Source organism: Papaver somniferum, chromosome 5 (assembly GCF_003573695.1).
Source record: "Papaver somniferum cultivar HN1 chromosome 5, ASM357369v1, whole genome shotgun sequence".
NCBI classification, from domain to species: Eukaryota; Viridiplantae; Streptophyta; class Magnoliopsida; order Ranunculales; family Papaveraceae; genus Papaver; species Papaver somniferum.
This window is the reverse complement of record NC_039362.1, coordinates 170002393-170018740: the sequence shown is the minus strand read 5'-3', so window position 1 is coordinate 170018740 and position 16348 is coordinate 170002393. Positions and strand designations below refer to the sequence as shown.

General features: G+C 36.3%; 1 protein-coding gene across 2 annotated transcripts; it reads right to left on the bottom strand.

The window, feature by feature from the left end:
• Positions 1–11962: 11962 nt before the first annotated feature.
• Positions 11963–15758, bottom strand: LOC113283604 (MADS-box protein JOINTLESS-like). Of its 2 annotated transcripts, none has more exons than XM_026532933.1 (9): positions 15563–15758; positions 15069–15274; positions 13845–13923; positions 13594–13655; positions 13398–13497; positions 13260–13301; positions 12683–12724; positions 12391–12584; positions 11963–12285 (listed from the first exon to the last, which is right to left on the bottom strand). In XM_026532933.1, the coding sequence occupies exons 2-9, from the start codon at positions 15248–15250 to the stop codon at positions 12267–12269; spliced, it is 720 nt and encodes a 239-aa protein (XP_026388718.1). In that variant the 5' UTR covers positions 15251–15274; positions 15563–15758; the 3' UTR covers positions 11963–12266. The 2 variants fall into 2 exon arrangements, with proteins under 2 accessions (XP_026388718.1, XP_026388719.1); XM_026532934.1 differs by having other exon boundaries at positions 15069–15271.
• Positions 15759–16348: the final 590 nt, after the last annotated feature.

Genomic DNA, 16348 nt, shown 5'->3' with positions numbered 1-16348 from the left:
AAGTTCAACCACTGATCTCATCGACTGAAAATCACCATTTAATGCATTACTGCGGAGCATGACAGTTCCCCACTAAGCAGGGGACTTAATGTTGATGGTGGATTTTCAGCAAAGGGTAAATAAAATCATGAGGCATGTTTTTGACACGACTTTCAGGCATGCAACGATTCATATTTTACGAAGCCTTGATGAATATGTTGTCGAAAAGTTCCACCGGCTGAGCGATTCGACCCCTGGCATTTCATCATGCCCTTTATGCAGATTAACAGTTCCATGACTTCAGGAGAGAGACCCCCTCCACATAGAAGAAATGATTTGGGCGGTTCTCTGTAGATTGAGAGCAAGAACGCCTTCAGGACGTCGGTGACACTCACTGTTCCCTGACTATGTGGAGAGACCGTGTATAGATTCAGGCGGTTCTCCGTAGATTGAGAGCAGTAACGCCTTCAGGTCATAAACAACACCGTGAATCCCTGACTATGCACCATTCAGAATGGATGTGACGCATTAACTGGCTAATATTTTTTGTGCAATAGATTAATTCTGCCGAGACATTCACCACTGAATTCCCAGAATGATCTATTATAGCTCCTATTCCAAGGTCGAATCCACGACCTGATCCCATGGAATGGAAATAACCATTGCTCCTATTCCATGGTAGAATCCACGACCTGATCCCATGTAATAGCAATAACCATTGCTCCTATTCCATGGTCGAATCCACGACCTGATCCCATGGAATGGCAATAACCATTGCTCCTATTCCATGGTCGAATCCACGGCCTGATCCCAGGGGATGGCAATAACCATTGCTACGATTCTATGATCGAATCCACAACTTGATATCATAGAATGACAATAAACAACTATATTATCTCATTACTCCGATTTCATGATCGATTCCACGGCTGATCTCATGGAATGGTAATAGATAATTTTATTACTCCGATTCTATGGTCGAATCCACGATCCCATGGAATGGTAATGCATGTTTTATTATTCCGAGTTCATGGCTGAATCCACAGCTGATCCTATGAACTGATAATAAATAACTACTCATTTTATTACTCCGTTTCATGAATTGTTCTCCACTGAATTTAATGAATTAGTAATAAATTCTCAGCAGCCGGGCATCTGGACCATCACTGAGTAAGCCCCACAAAAATGTGCAAGTGTACTCGACAATGATGCACGACTGAGCGCCCAGATGCACAAACGAGCATCAAAAAACATGAACAAATGAGGGATCCTACACAAAATTGGAGAAAACAACAAATAATAATAAAATAATAAGGGGCGCCCAGGGGCCGGGCCCACCGGACGGCCGATCATGCCCTAGCTGGCAGGTCCCATGCCTCCTTTATTATTTTGCCATATTTTGTTATTTTCATGAACTCATGAAAACTCCTTGATTTTAGCAACTTTCCTTGCTTTTATGCAAAACTCATGAATTTCCCATAACTTCATGGATTCATGAAATAATATTATAAAATAGGGAAAGGTGTGCGGGACCGGGCAACCTAGCCGGCCGACCATGCCCAAGCCGTGGCCGGTCCCACACCTCACAATCCCTAGACTTTTATAATTATTGTTCCCCAATCTCATGAAACTCTTCTGTTTCAACAAACTCATGGATTCTCCATAACTTCAAGGGTTCATGAAAAATAATTATAAAATAGGGTAAGGTGTGCGGGACCGGGCAACATAGCCGGCCGGCCATGCCCTAACCGTGGCCGGTCCCACGCCTTGCAATCCCTTGTCTTTTATAATTATTATTTTCCTCAATTCATGAAATTCCTTGGTTTGAGCAAAAATCATGATTTCGTCATAACTTCTCAAATTTTGCTCGAATCATGAAAAACTAAAAGCCAACATGGTCACACGACCGGCTAGCCTCCCACGAAAAATTTTAAATGTTAAAATATACTTATTTTAATATTTACAAAATATTGATCAATTGAGCATACATGCTCATTCGGACAAAAAATCAAGAATTTCAGTCAAGATGAAACTCTTCTGAAAATTCACAATGTTGCTCGAACGCACATCAGAAAATATTGAAACTCTCAGTACAGAGAAACGAACACCAAGGCAACACATGCATGCCTTCATGACCGACCTGAGTCATCCTTAGGGCTTGCATAAAGCCGGTCCCACACGTTTTCATAATTCTGACCTAATTTGCTCAACTGCTCATATTAGGCCCAAACTCTCTCCAACCAACCTGGGGATTGCTCAAACGGCCAAAAACTGGTCACGTGACCACCATGAGCCGGTCCCATGCTCTCTTGGTCGGTCCCTATCTTTCATACCTAGGTTTTATCACCTAATGCTGAACCCAACAATATTTCAGTAAATGATGAAGCCGACATTTAATCATCATTCTTTCACCAATCCTCAAACTGAGAACCCTGGTGCATGCTCACTCGATCACTGGGAAACACATGGACGCACATCATCCCATGTGGTCGGTCCCTCTATCACTCATGACCTATTTTCATCCATTCATCAATGATGATCTGAAATTAGGGTTTTGAATAAAATGTTCTACGAATCGTCATTCTGAGCAAGATTCAGGAACTAATGAATTTATATTATTCAGCAACCAACATATGAATCAATCATATAATATCTAATAGTCTACCAATATTTTAATATTTTATTGGGTAATGTCACCGATAAATATTTCGCTGAATTGAGCATACTTGCCCAGTTGCTTAAATATTGATCCAGCTATCAATATTTGGTAATTTATCAGTAATTTTTCGAATTGAGCATACTTGCTCAATTGCACGAAAAAACTATCAACATTCACTATTTTTCGAATTGAGCAATACTTGCTCAGTTGCAGTCAAATCATCAATAACTATTAATTTGTCGAATTGAGCAATACTTGCTCATTTGCTCACCAAATTCTTAATATTCAGTAATTCGTCGAATCGAGCAATACTTTCTCTCGCTCAAATACTGGTCCGTAATTCAACTATACTGACATCCCATCAGAGAACTACATGTTCGATCCATGAATCGCTGAGCATTCACCACTTATGCTCGATTCAACAAAATCTATACTCAATATCCAAACAATCAACAACTGACTAATAAATACATATCTGTCATACAGACTCCATGATTCGTGAGACATCAATCACGTCAAATTGGGGGATAACAACTAGGGTTTTTGTCTGGCGGTCTACAGCACGTGGATTCATCCACAACGAGAAATTTGAGTAAGTCGTGTCAACGGTTGGAGGAGTTAGCAAAGTAGTGGGTAAATGATCAACCAAGACTCTGCACGACCTGGAACTGGTTTCACCACGATCTCCCACTTTCCCACTCTTTCACTCAAGAAACCTCCACACTTACAGGGATCAAGGTGTTCACGACTCTGATAATATAAATAAGTCTCTGAATCCATGATTGAGAATAACAAACAACGAATGATCACTAGCCATCAACTGTCTATATAGAATTCTTCTCGAGAAACTATTCTCAAGAATTCACCAATATATCAGATTTTATTCGAACTCATCAGTTCACCACAAGTTGCAGAAACCTCCAACACACCCATAATCCTTGATCATCACTGAACCCACACAATTCTCAGCTTCCCTCCTACAGATCAACCCATCTCCCTCTTTGCGACCGAATTGACTCGGGAACGACCATTGACTTGGTTTAGGCTGGAGTCTTACAGATTGATCTCTTGAATATAAGCACTCCCTTTGCAGTGCATCGGTGTGAGGTTGAACATTTTTCCCGGTCAAGGAGTCTCGACAACACGTTCGTCTCTTCACTTCCCTAAAAACCGGCGAATCGTTTTTCCCGATATACACAAGGTAACTTGGATTGCAAACCCTGATTTGAAAATTATATAAAGGAGAACTCTACCAATTGGGAAACCTAATCCCCACACCTCATGTGTGCTACTAGTTGCATAACTAGAGTAGATTATCCTTTAACCTTAAGTTTATTCTCGAGACCCTGTAGGTTAACGACCTGAAGACTTCATTGGGATTGTGAAGCCAGGCCCAACTATTCTCTTTGTAGTTGTGTGATCTGATCTTGTTTTTTCTATCGTGATTGAGTGCAATTGTAAAATTGGCTTGAGATTTATATCTCCGATGGGAAAGATAGAAAAGTAATCACAAACACCTTCGTCTCATCGTTTGTGATTCCACAATAACTTGTTTCGCTATTCGACTAAGTTTATTGTGAGGTGATTGATAATACTAGGCTGTTCTTCGGGAATATAAGTCTGGTTTATCAATTGGTTCCTAATCACCTTGATTTATCAAAAGATGGAATAAAAACTCTTGGGTATTTCTGTGGGAGACAGATTTATTCAATCCTATAGACTTTTCTGTGTGAGACAGATTTGTTTATCAAGTCTTCGACTTTGGGTCGTAGCAACTCTTAGTTGTGGGTGAGATCAACTAAGAAAATCAAGTGTGTAGTATCCTGCTGGGATCAGAGAAGTAAGGAGCGCAACTGTACTTGAATCAATGTGAGATTGATTAGGGTTCAACTACAGTACAATACGAAGTTAATTGGTAGTAGGCTAGTGTCTGTAGCGGCTTAATACAGTGTGGTGTTAAATCTGGACTAGGTCCCGGGGTTTTTCTGCATTTACGGTTTCCTCGTTAAAAAAATTCTGGTGTCTGTGTTATTTTTCTTCCGCATTATATTTTGTTATATAATTGAAATATCACAGGTTGTGCGTTAAGATCAATCAATTAGAATATCCAACCTTTGGTTGTTGATTTACATTGATTGACACTTGAACATTGGTCTTTGGTACCATTCAAGTAATTCCTCTTATATTCAATCGGACTTGCAGATTTCGATTTGCTGGTTGCGGATTGAATTAAGAGTTAGAGATATTAAACTCTTTGAGATACTTTATTCTAGATTGAGTCTGACTGTCTAGTTGATTCTCTAGAAAGTGTATTGGAGTAAGTCCTCTCAGATTTCCAAACGAATTGTTGGGTGTAGTTGTTAGACCCCCGCATTTTCACATTGGTCTAGGCTATTTTCGAATGATAATATTGAATCATAATTTTAGTTGCGAACAATAAATTATTCTTAACCGAAATTCATCAAGTATGAACAAATTTTCATTAAGCTTAGTCATATATATTTCGAGAAGTTCCTTAACTTGGTAATTAGTTCTCGAAATTCTTGATATGTTTATGATAGTCTAATTATTTACGCAAAAACGTCTCATAGATAGAAAGGTGAATATAACTTGAGAAATAGGTGGTTCAGTCTTCACTTACCTTCGGTTGAACTTCGCCTTCAAACGATATAACGCAATGATGACTGCCATGATGTCTGTTTCTCAACTACACTTATATCATGATCCGAGACTTAACTAATTGTAGACTAGAAATCAAGATATAGTTTTTACAACTAAATTTCACAACAAGCTTTAGATAGCAACACTTGTGAGTTCGACCAAGCAATGCTCTAACACAAATAGATATGGCATGCGGTTGGGTCATCCTCATCATACAGTTTTTCAAACTCTTGAGTCCAATAAGTGTCTTTCAGTATCAAATAAGAATTCTAGTAATCGAGTCTGACTAAGTTGTGTAAGTGGAAATTATACAGTTTATGGTTGATTACGAAAGATTCCAAATCAGACAAAATTATGTCAAAAATCCATTCAGATTTAAGGGGTCCTGCTCCAATAAACTCTAATTCTAATTTTCGTTATTTTCTCATTCTTGTGGATGATTTTTTCGTTTTATATGTTGTATTTTTTGTCGTCGAAAACCCAAGTGCTTGATTCTTCCAAACATTTTAAGGTCTTGGAAGAAAACCAATTTAGTTCGACATTGCAAATTTTGCAATATGATGGTGGTGGTGAATATACCGCTAATTCTTATTTTCTTATCATAAATAGTGTTTTTCATCAGTTTTCATGTCTATGTACCCCATAACAAAATGGTGTTCCTGAACAAAAAATTAGACATGTTGAAATAGTTACCCTCCTCCATCAAAGTAATTTACCCAAGAACTTTTGTCATAAAGTATTTGCAACTAGTGTTTATCTTATCAATCGGATGCCCACTCCTAATCTTCTTGGTAAATGTCCATATTTGGTTTTGCTTCGCTTCCAACCTGATTACAATTTCTTAAAAGTTTTTGGATGTCGTTGCTACCCACATCTTATCCCATATCGGCAACATAAACTAGATTTTAAAACCATGCCATGTATTTTTATAGGATACAATGAAAATCATAAAGGACACAAGTGTATTAAACCAACAACTAATCGTGTTTATATTTCTCGCCATATAATTTTTGATGAGCATAATTGCCCACTTAAAATAGGAATTTTGAGAACCTCTAATGATTTATCTCCAAAAGTTGCTCTTGAATGGTTCCAATCAAGTGGTGATTTATATGCATAATCCACTATTTTTACAACTCCAGTATCTCTAAAGGTAATTCTACTACTCTCCTATCCACTCGTACACCTTTGCAGTCGTCTGTTTTATTACAAATGTCATCACATGTTCCAACCCTTTAATTCATTTCATTCCCAACAACCAGAAAATATTCTCAGTTTTTCCTCATCCACATTACCATCCAATCATTCCCCTTCGATTAAATAATAATTTGGATGTTGCAACCTTACCGGAATTTGATCTCCCTATTACTTCGCAGCCGACTCCGTCAACAGATCCTCAATCTCAAACGTCCACATCTTCTATCTCAATGGTTTCACAACCTCATCCGCCACCGACACAAAATAGTCATCTTATGGTCACTCGAGGTAAACATGGTATTTTTAAGCCTAAAGATCTTATTACAACTAATCATTCTATTCCTATATTTTTTTTGTCTAGTGTTGCTTCACTACTTGTTGAACCAAGTTCATATACTACAGCTCAAAAAGATCCTAACTGGTCTCAAGCAATGTTGATGAGTTTAATACTCTTCTTAGCAACAAAATAAGGTATTTAGTACCAACCTCACATGAATCTTGTTGGTTGTAAATGGGTTTACCGGATCAAACAAAAATCTGATGGTTCAACTGATCGTTACAAAGCACGTCTTGTTGCTATAGGGTACTCGCAAATATATGGTTTAGAATATGAAGAAACATTCAATCCCGTTGTAAAACCCGTCATCATTCGTGTTGTTCTAAGTTTTGTTGTTGCAAAGTCTTGGCCTATTCTTCAACTAGATGTCAAAAATGCATTTCTTCATGGGTACATTGACAAACAGGTATATATAGTTCACCCCCCTGAATTTGTCGATAAAAACATCCAAATAACGTGTGTAAACTTCATAAGGCTCTTTACGATCTAAAACAAGCTTCACGCACTTGGTTCCACCGTTTTACTTCTTATTTAACCGAACTGGACTTTAAGTCCTCAAGATCTCATTCCTCTCTTTTTATTCATTATTCATCAAATGAAATTCTTGTCTTACTTCTTTATGTCGACGACGTATTACTGACGGGTTCTGGTCCATCTTTGTTTACTCTCGTAAATGACTTGAACAAGCAATTTGTTATGTATGATTTTGGAAACATTCATTTTTTCTTGGGTATGAATGTTAATCAGACCTATCAAGGTCTTATTATAACTCAAAACCGCAATACTCTCGATCTTATTGCTCGATTAAACTTATTAGAGATATTTAGAAATTCCGGCGGAGTTGAAATGAATTTGAAGCTGAGTATTCATAGGGGCGTCAGGCGATATAATGACTTCGTTGACACCGGAGTGACTATCGAGTGATGGAGTCTCTACCACAACTGGCTATGTGGTAAATATTTTTGCCACTTTGCCATTCCCATAGTGGCTGCAAAAGTGGAAAACTATGCCATATACCTTATGCATATGAACCTGTCTTACCCCTCTAAATTTAAGATTTTTGATGCATACAAGTATTTTGGTGGAACATGTATGAAAAAAAATGGGGTATAACAACCACACCCAATAATTCATTCAATTTGTGTGGACTAAACTCCAATATAATTCCGAGAGCATCAACTTAAAAGCGAGCTCAATCAATAGATATATCAAAGAGATTTATCTCTATTTCTCAACACAATCAGCAAATCGAACAGATATAAATCCTTGAGCCTGATTAATATGAGAAATAACTTAGACGGTACCAAAGACCAATGCCCAAGCGTGAATCAAGTTATATCCAACAATCAAGGTCGGATTTTCCAATTGATTGAACTACGTACAACCTGTGATATTTCAATTATGTAAACAAATATAATGCGGAAAAGAAATAACACAGACACCAGAAATTTTGTTAACGAGGAAACTGCAAATGCAAAAAAAAAAGAACCGGACCTAGTCCATCTTTGAACACCACACTGTATTAAGCCGCTACAGACACTAGCCTACTAAAAGTTAACTTCATACTGGAATGTAGTTGAGCCCTAACAAAGTCTCACACCGATTAAGGTACAGTCGCATTCCTTACGCCTCTAAAACCACGCCAGATTATGCGGACTTGATTACCTTAGTTGATCTCACCCACAACTAAGAGTCTCCACGACCCAAATTCGTGACTTATAAACAAATTTGTTTCCCATAGATATGTCTATTCTTTATTCGGTTTTTGTTCCGTATTTTGATAAATCATGGTGAAAAGGAACCCATTGATAATCCGATCTTATACTCCCGAAGAGCAGCCTAGAAATATCAATCACCTCACAATAACCCAACTGATTGACAGAAAAAGTTATCGCGGAATCAAAAAAGTCTGAGACGAAGAACTGTTGTGATTACTTTTTATATCTTACCTATCAGAGATAAATCTCGAGCAAATCTTAGAGAAGATAATACTCAACACGATAGAACAAGTAAGATCAGAATACGCAACTACAGAGAAAATAGTTGGATCTGGCTTCACGAATCCCAAATGAAGTCTTCAAGTCGTTAACCTAATATGGTTTTGGAAAACCTAGGAGAATCGACTCTAGTTTGCAACTAGGACATAGGAAAGTACCAGGATTAGGTTTTCCAGTTGCTAGAGTTCTCCCTTATATAGTCTTTAAAATCAGGATTGCTTACAAAGTACTTATACAAGAATCAATTCATGAACATTAAGCCGCGGTTTGCAAAAATTGCATTCCTTAATTCACAAATGTTTTAGTTCATGGGTATGAGAATCATACATAACCGATTTTAGAATTTAGCCACTGTGTTCGCAAACCAGGTACGCGAACAACAGCTCCGTACCTTGGCCTGTCCAGCCGTTCGCAACCAGGTATGCGATCAGCCGTCCCGGACCCAACTCAGTTGAAAATGTTTGCATACTAGGTACGCGAACAAGGTTCCCGGACCTTTACAGGTAAAACCGTTCGCATACTAGGTACTCAAACAAGGTTCCCGGAACCTGAGTTATAACAATACAGTTCGCATACTAGGTATGCATACCGTGTTGTATCCAGACATGGTAAATTGTTCTAAACTCCTATTTCAATCACTGAAACATCCTTGGAAGACAACAATGGATGTCTCACACATACCATTAGATTCAAGTAATTTTTAAGTGATCGAATGATCAATACGAAACTTTCCAAGTCGACATCAAATGATTGTCTCACACAAATCATGTAAGACGTTTCAAGGAAATTTCCACATGATCATCTTTTGACTTAATATTTAGTTTCCAACAAATAAATTATCTCCAACTAAACTCGTCAAGAATAATGATGAACATAGTTAAAGAAAAAAACTTCCAACACATATTTCGAGAAATAGATACGCGAGATAAACTCAGCTCGAAATATCAAATGAATATAATATAAAAGTCTATATAGCTATACGACTTAATCTCGTTAGAAGATAAAATAAAATAGACTTCTAAGTGATAGATAAATTATAGTCTCCACATACCTTTTATTGATGAAGTTCCTCCAAGATCTCCTCAGTAGATCTTCATCTTCAATCGATAAGCGCCGTGAAGTATAAACCTCAGCTACACATTCTATCCTAATCCGAGAGATAGCTATAAGTAGACTAGAAATCAAGTATAGTTTTGATCAACTAAACTTGACAAATAAGCTTGAAATAGAAACGCTTGCGAGTTCGACCGAGCAGTGCTCTAACAATGTATACATAACCGACTCAATGCTTAGAATGTATTTGTTACTTCAGAAAACGATCCAATTACGAATATGAATTAGTAGAGACATTTCAAGAAATGTCAGATTATTCATTCTATCAATAATTGAGTTGGATCAATATATTAAACGGGTTGCTCGAAAAGCTTTCTTTTTCTTCGATCAAATATTCTATAGGACTTTATCAAGGTCTTTCTAGCCATCCAGTAAAGTTTGATGCAAAAATAATAGATAAACTTTTGTTCAGACTGTAATATTTGTTATATAGTTCTAGCACCGGTGATGATAGTTTTCAATAAAAAATTTATAGTGAAGTTTTCTTTTAATATATATATAGAGGGAGGATACATGGACACTCTTAGATGGACAAGGTCAGACATGATTTGCGTCATTTTCTCCGCAAAACCCAAACACAATAAATTTAAGTCAAATATTTTGGTGATATGTTCCTCTTATAAGACGTTACATTCCTACAAAAAAATGAATGCAATTCAAGATAACAAGCCTCATCATCTACCGTTCTTAATTTCAACCGTTAATTTTGAACGGCTGATATTCAAAGGGGTAGATGGTGATTTTATACATCTCGAATTGTGCTCATTTTTTGTAGTCAAATGACTTCCAAGCTATTCCAAGTTTGGAAAAAGTTTGACGGTGGAATCCAAGCTATTCCAGGTTTGGAAAAAGTATGGAATGTCTAGTCAAATGACTTCAAACTTGGGTCCATCCACATTTTTTCCAAGACATGTTCTAAGATTTCATGGAAGATAGCTTGGAATCCAAACTAAAATGTCAATCTGAATTGCGTTGAGCGCCATTCTGAATTGCACTCAATCTTGTGGTTGATTACGTTTCTAAAACTGATTGTCCCTTTCTGAACGTCGATTTTGTGGGTCAAGATTGAATGCAGTTTGGAGTGACGCTCAATGCAATTCGGATTAACGTTTTTGGAATCTATTTTACCTTCCACCATTAGACTTGAACTTCCATAATCTATTCCAAATGTTAAGGTACCATGGAACCTGAAAGATGGAATTATTCCAAATGTTTGTCTATGAGAGGCAATTAAGCTCTCATTTGCAGATCTGGTTTCCCTAGTGTAATTTAACTTGTTATGAATATGCCATGTATTATGATTCGCTCTGTTGTAGGAGCACAAATGGTGGTTATGCTCTTGACAAACTGTCAGGACTCAAAGTAACTTTCATGAAAGTTAAGTCATATCTTGCTTTTCATATAAACCACCAAGCAAAGACGGAGATTATAATCGATTCACTCTTTGTTAGGAGCACAAATGGTGGTTTATGCTCTTGACAAACTGTCACGACTCACAACAATTTTCATGGAAGTTAGGTCACATCTTGCTTTTCATGTAAACCAGCAAGTAGAGACATAGATTATGGACTTGCTCCCGTTAGATGAAGATTTCCCATACCAGAATTTCAACCAATCATGAAGTAGAAGATTTCCCGTTGGTGCTAAGTAGTTTTTCTTTTTCCCCATAACATGTTTTAATTTGAATTATCCGATGGGTCATTGTCGCGCTGGCTCATTGTACGTCTTAGTTAAATTATAACTCATAACTGATAGACAAAATCTCATGATTTATAAGGGCTGATACCAGCTCTACTAGGGGCTAATACCAGTCCATCGATCCAATGGTCAGAATTTTCCGTATTTTTTTGTCCTATATGGACTGGTATCATCCCTTAGAAGAGCTGGTATCAGCCCTTATAAATCATGGAAAATCTTAGTTAAATCATAACTCATAATTGATGGAGAAACTCTCTCTGGTCGTGGGTTTTCTATATAGTTAGCCGTTCTCAGCGGTAAAAGAATATAGCCACGGGCTGAAGACATACAAGTTACACACCATGGCTCATTAATTTATGCTACTTCATACATGCAGCATTAATATACAACAACAGTACAATACCTAGCTAGGAAGCCAGTATAGTGCGCACAGGTTCGTTTTGATCTTAAGAATTGTTTGGTTCATCAAATTGAAATTGAATGAAAACCCTAATTAACAAGTTTTCATATGAATATTTCATTTCCGATCACAATTTCTCCTGCTTAATATATATAATAACTTTATTTGACGAGCATAATCATATCCATCCATCTTCGTTGTATCTCCATCAACATCACATATGGCCTAGCTAGAGAAGGGTAACCTGAATCCACAAGGAAAACTCAATCGAACTATTTGGTATATTGATACTTGGTAAAAGAAGATAGGTAGGAATATTATTCAACCAAGTGGATTTAGCATATCTTACCCCAACTTGAGAGAGGTATCGGAACTGTCATAGTCCCGAGGAGGAGGAGGAGGACCACTAGTCGGCGAGTTGTTGCAAACAACGACGTTGGAGACAGAATCTGAAGATTGGCCTGCTTCTTCATTAAGGACCACATTTTGGGAGGAAGAATCAACGCCACCGGCCTCTTTCCTGCTCTTAGATTTCCCTAATATCTGCATTTTCCAAACCGGATGACCGGATTATATTTATTTATGCCACCTGAAATCATTAAAATGTTAAAGAATACTGTATATCAGGAAACTAGTCTCACCTGATGCCGTAGTCGTTCATTCTCCTCCATCAGCTGACATCCCTGCAAATTAAGAAAAATATATCAATAAGATCACTTGAACTCAATGGGACGTAAATTATGTTGTAGTACTTCATAATACCGATCAGCTTAAATACTAGTAGCTGCTATGATATAAAGTCACAATTTCTATCTTCAAATTACAACAGGACGTATACATAATAACAGGATTATTTTATTCAAACTGAGGTTATCTTCAAAATAATTTTATTAGGCCATAAATTTTAATTTCAAATGTGATTATCATATACTCCACGAACATTAGCTTAAGGACACACCTTGAGGTACATACATATATACAACCATGGTTGGTATTATGAAGGGCTCATACAGGGATTATTTTTTTTTTAAATGATCGTATTATGTCCAGTCAAATTTCACACCTTTTCTCAGTTCTTTATCAAGCAGAAGAGGAAGGAACAAAAATTACAATGTATTTTCTTGTTTTTTGAAGCCCAAAAAACGAACTAAAATATCAAACTACTGGATTTAACGTTATAGTTTTTTTTTAATGACAAAAAAAAAAGTGTTCTCAAACCTTTCTTTGTAAGGTGTCGATTTCCTTCATTATTCGTTCACCCTGTTCACAGTGAAAAATCAATCGAGCATATGAGGAGTCATATAAATAAATATAAACAAATGCTCATTCACTATAAGGAGTTCAAAATGAAGAAACCTTTGTTTCAAGAACTCGGCTTAATCCTGCTTCAAGTGATTTCTCTAGCTGTTGTAAATCTTCAATGTTCAAACCACGGAGTTCTTCTCCTCTCATCTGCCTGTACATACATTAGTCTACTTGCAGATACTTTGTTTAATTTTAACCTCTCTCAGCATTTAGTAATGCAATATAAACTCATAGCTAATAAGTATACCTCAATTGATGGCTCTTCTCTACAACTTCCTTGCTCAACCTCGCATAGCTACTGTTTTCTAGCTAAAAACCGAACACGCAAAATTTCTTCATTCTTAATATCCAGTCAAGCATAATATATAGTTCTTGATCGATCATTGGAGTATATGAAATTACATTCTGGATTTCGCCCATATATTTACATTTGCACATAAGTATGCATGACTGAGTTTTGAATGATATATATGTACATGAAAGAAAGCTCTTACATACCTGCAGTTCGAGGGACGGCTGAGCCATTTTTTGAAGATTCTTAGAATGTAGATTGTGTCTTTCGAGTATATCCTTCATGCTGTAAAAGAAAAAAGAAGCCACCAGAATATCATGTATTAGATTTTTACAGTGCATGAAATTCCTCGACATTGTGGATGCATATATATAGATAATATATGAGTGTACTATAGTTATATGGTTCATGATCGGCTATAACTGAGCATACACATGATAATTTCTTTTGCTCAATCTGAGCTTATGCACCAGTTTCGATCATATTAACCAAGGATATATAGATATATGAATCAGCAAGAAATCATAATCATATAATCATATTATGTAGTATAATAATACTATCCATCAAGCTATATATGTTAATGTTCTTCTCCGTCTATATATACTCACTCGAATTTAACTTGTGACAAGCTTAGTTAAGATTGGCTCTATAACCTTAACCCAGTACACATACATAAACCGTCTCACACCGAGCAATATAAGAATCACGCAGATAAAATTTACAAAATCTAGCTGATATATGTAGTACATTGAAGTTTAAGTACAAACTAAGTCCTAATTTTTTAGTACTATGAACGTGAAGATCTTTAAGATGCATCGAATACTGACTTGCAATCTATTTTCAACCTTATAGTCATGACTTCACCACCCCACTTCATGGATTCCAGTGAAAGTACTAAATTAAGCTAGCTAGCTAGTTGTAAAATATATACTGCACAGTATACTACTATTTCAGAGACCACGGAGATATATCCTGGTTCCCCATTAAGACGAAAAACTGTTAGTCATGAAAGAATCCTATATATATTTCTGCTTAGTTTGGTATGAAATCCTACGGATCTTTAAACCAGAACTCATCATCACCAAAATACTACCCAAAAAAAAGGGGTAAACCCATACTACGGTACTGCTACTTCTTCTACTTTCCATGATTTCGATGTACGCGCGTAAATTTTTTCCGGTGTCATTGAAGAGTATCTAGTTTATTTTTGCTCGACAAATTTAGAGATTTCTTAATGTTTTTGTTGTGATCTTTTCTTTATTTCAAGAGATCTCTGCCTTAGATTAACAGATCAAAGATATAACATCGTCTCATCAGACTACTATACTTACTTGTTCATCATCTGTTCTCTTTCCGGCCCTCTAAGCACCAGTCGTTATAAAAAACAGACAACAAAGGAGAGAAAAGAAGCAGAGAGAGTGTTAGACCTTGAGCTAGAGTATTCAAAGAGTTTGCCAGTGGCTGAGAAGATGATGAGAGCAACCTCAGCATCACAAAGAACAGAAAGCTCTTCAGCTTTCTTAAAAAGCCCTCTTCTTCTCTTTGAGAAAGTCACCTGTCTAGCTGTTGTATTATCTATCTTCTTGATCTGAATCTTCTCTCTTGCCATTATTCTTATTTTCTTGATCTTCTTCTTTTTCATCATCATGAACAAATCCAAATAATAGAAGAAGAAAAAATTTATACCAGATAATAATTTTTTTATCAATAAACAAATAAAAAGATCATAAAATTGGTAAAAAAATAAATTTAGTTTTTGGGTAAAAACAGTAAGAACAAACAGAACTTTTTTTCCAAATGAAGTCACAAAACATAAAAACAACAAAAACCCTAAATAACCACTTTTAAATCTTGTCATGAAAACCTTGTAAAATCCACTAAAGAAAAGAATTTGGAGAAACAAACACTACTTCATCTTTACCTGTTTTCTTCTAAGTTGTTGTTGGGGTATTTGGATTAACTTTCAGTTGTAGTAGTAGTGGTGTTGAAGATTCATCCAACACAAACTATAACCCACCAACAGGACTGTTTTGTAGAAAGAGAGAAAAAAAGAATCAGTTTTGCTATAAAAAGAAGCTCTTTCTCTCTCTCATTCTCTGAGTAGACTGACTGACTTATTGTTTAAAAAAAAGGGTTTTCAATTTTGTGTGGACGTTCTCTTTACGTACAAGTTGGCCATGCCGCCAACAGTGATAGTGCAATTATGATACCCTTTTATAACCCATTTGAATCTCCAAATATAACTTAAAAAATTCATCTAGACAGTTTTTTTACTATAAGAAATCGATTTAGATTGATTTGCTGATTTCATATTTTGGAATATGGGTTTTTCTTGATCCTCGATTAAGTAAAAAAAACACTGATTAGATTAGATATTTCGGGTTGAACATACTGTTTAACTCTATCCAGTTTTGTCATGCATGTGACTCATGACATGATGTAGTTTGAAAATGGTAATTTGCTTTATACTAAAAGTTCAATACATAATTTTGCTTTTCAAAACAAAAGAGAAAGGTACTTAAAAACTCAATTGAAGTTGTTCACAGCAATTAATTTTGATTTGATATTTTTCACGATTAATAGGATCACTATTGTATGGCTATGCTTTGTTGTACGTAAAAATTTGGTTTAGATGTCATTTCAGTTTTCATATTTCTTTGTGGATGGTCAGATGTCCCATTTTTACAATGCTCTACATAATTGGGGT

Coding starts and splice junctions, on each gene's coding strand:
- LOC113283604 (XM_026532933.1), bottom strand. CDS start 15,250: ATGGCAAGAGAGAAGATTCAGATCAAGAAGATAGATAATACAACAGCT. Junction 13,302..13,397: donor GCCGAGTTCTTGAAACAAAG/GTTTCTTCATTT, acceptor CACTGTGAACAG/GGTGAACGAATAATGAAGGA. Junction 12,585..12,682: donor ATGAACGACTACGGCATCAG/GTGAGACTAGTT, acceptor TGGAAAATGCAG/ATATTAGGGAAATCTAAGAG.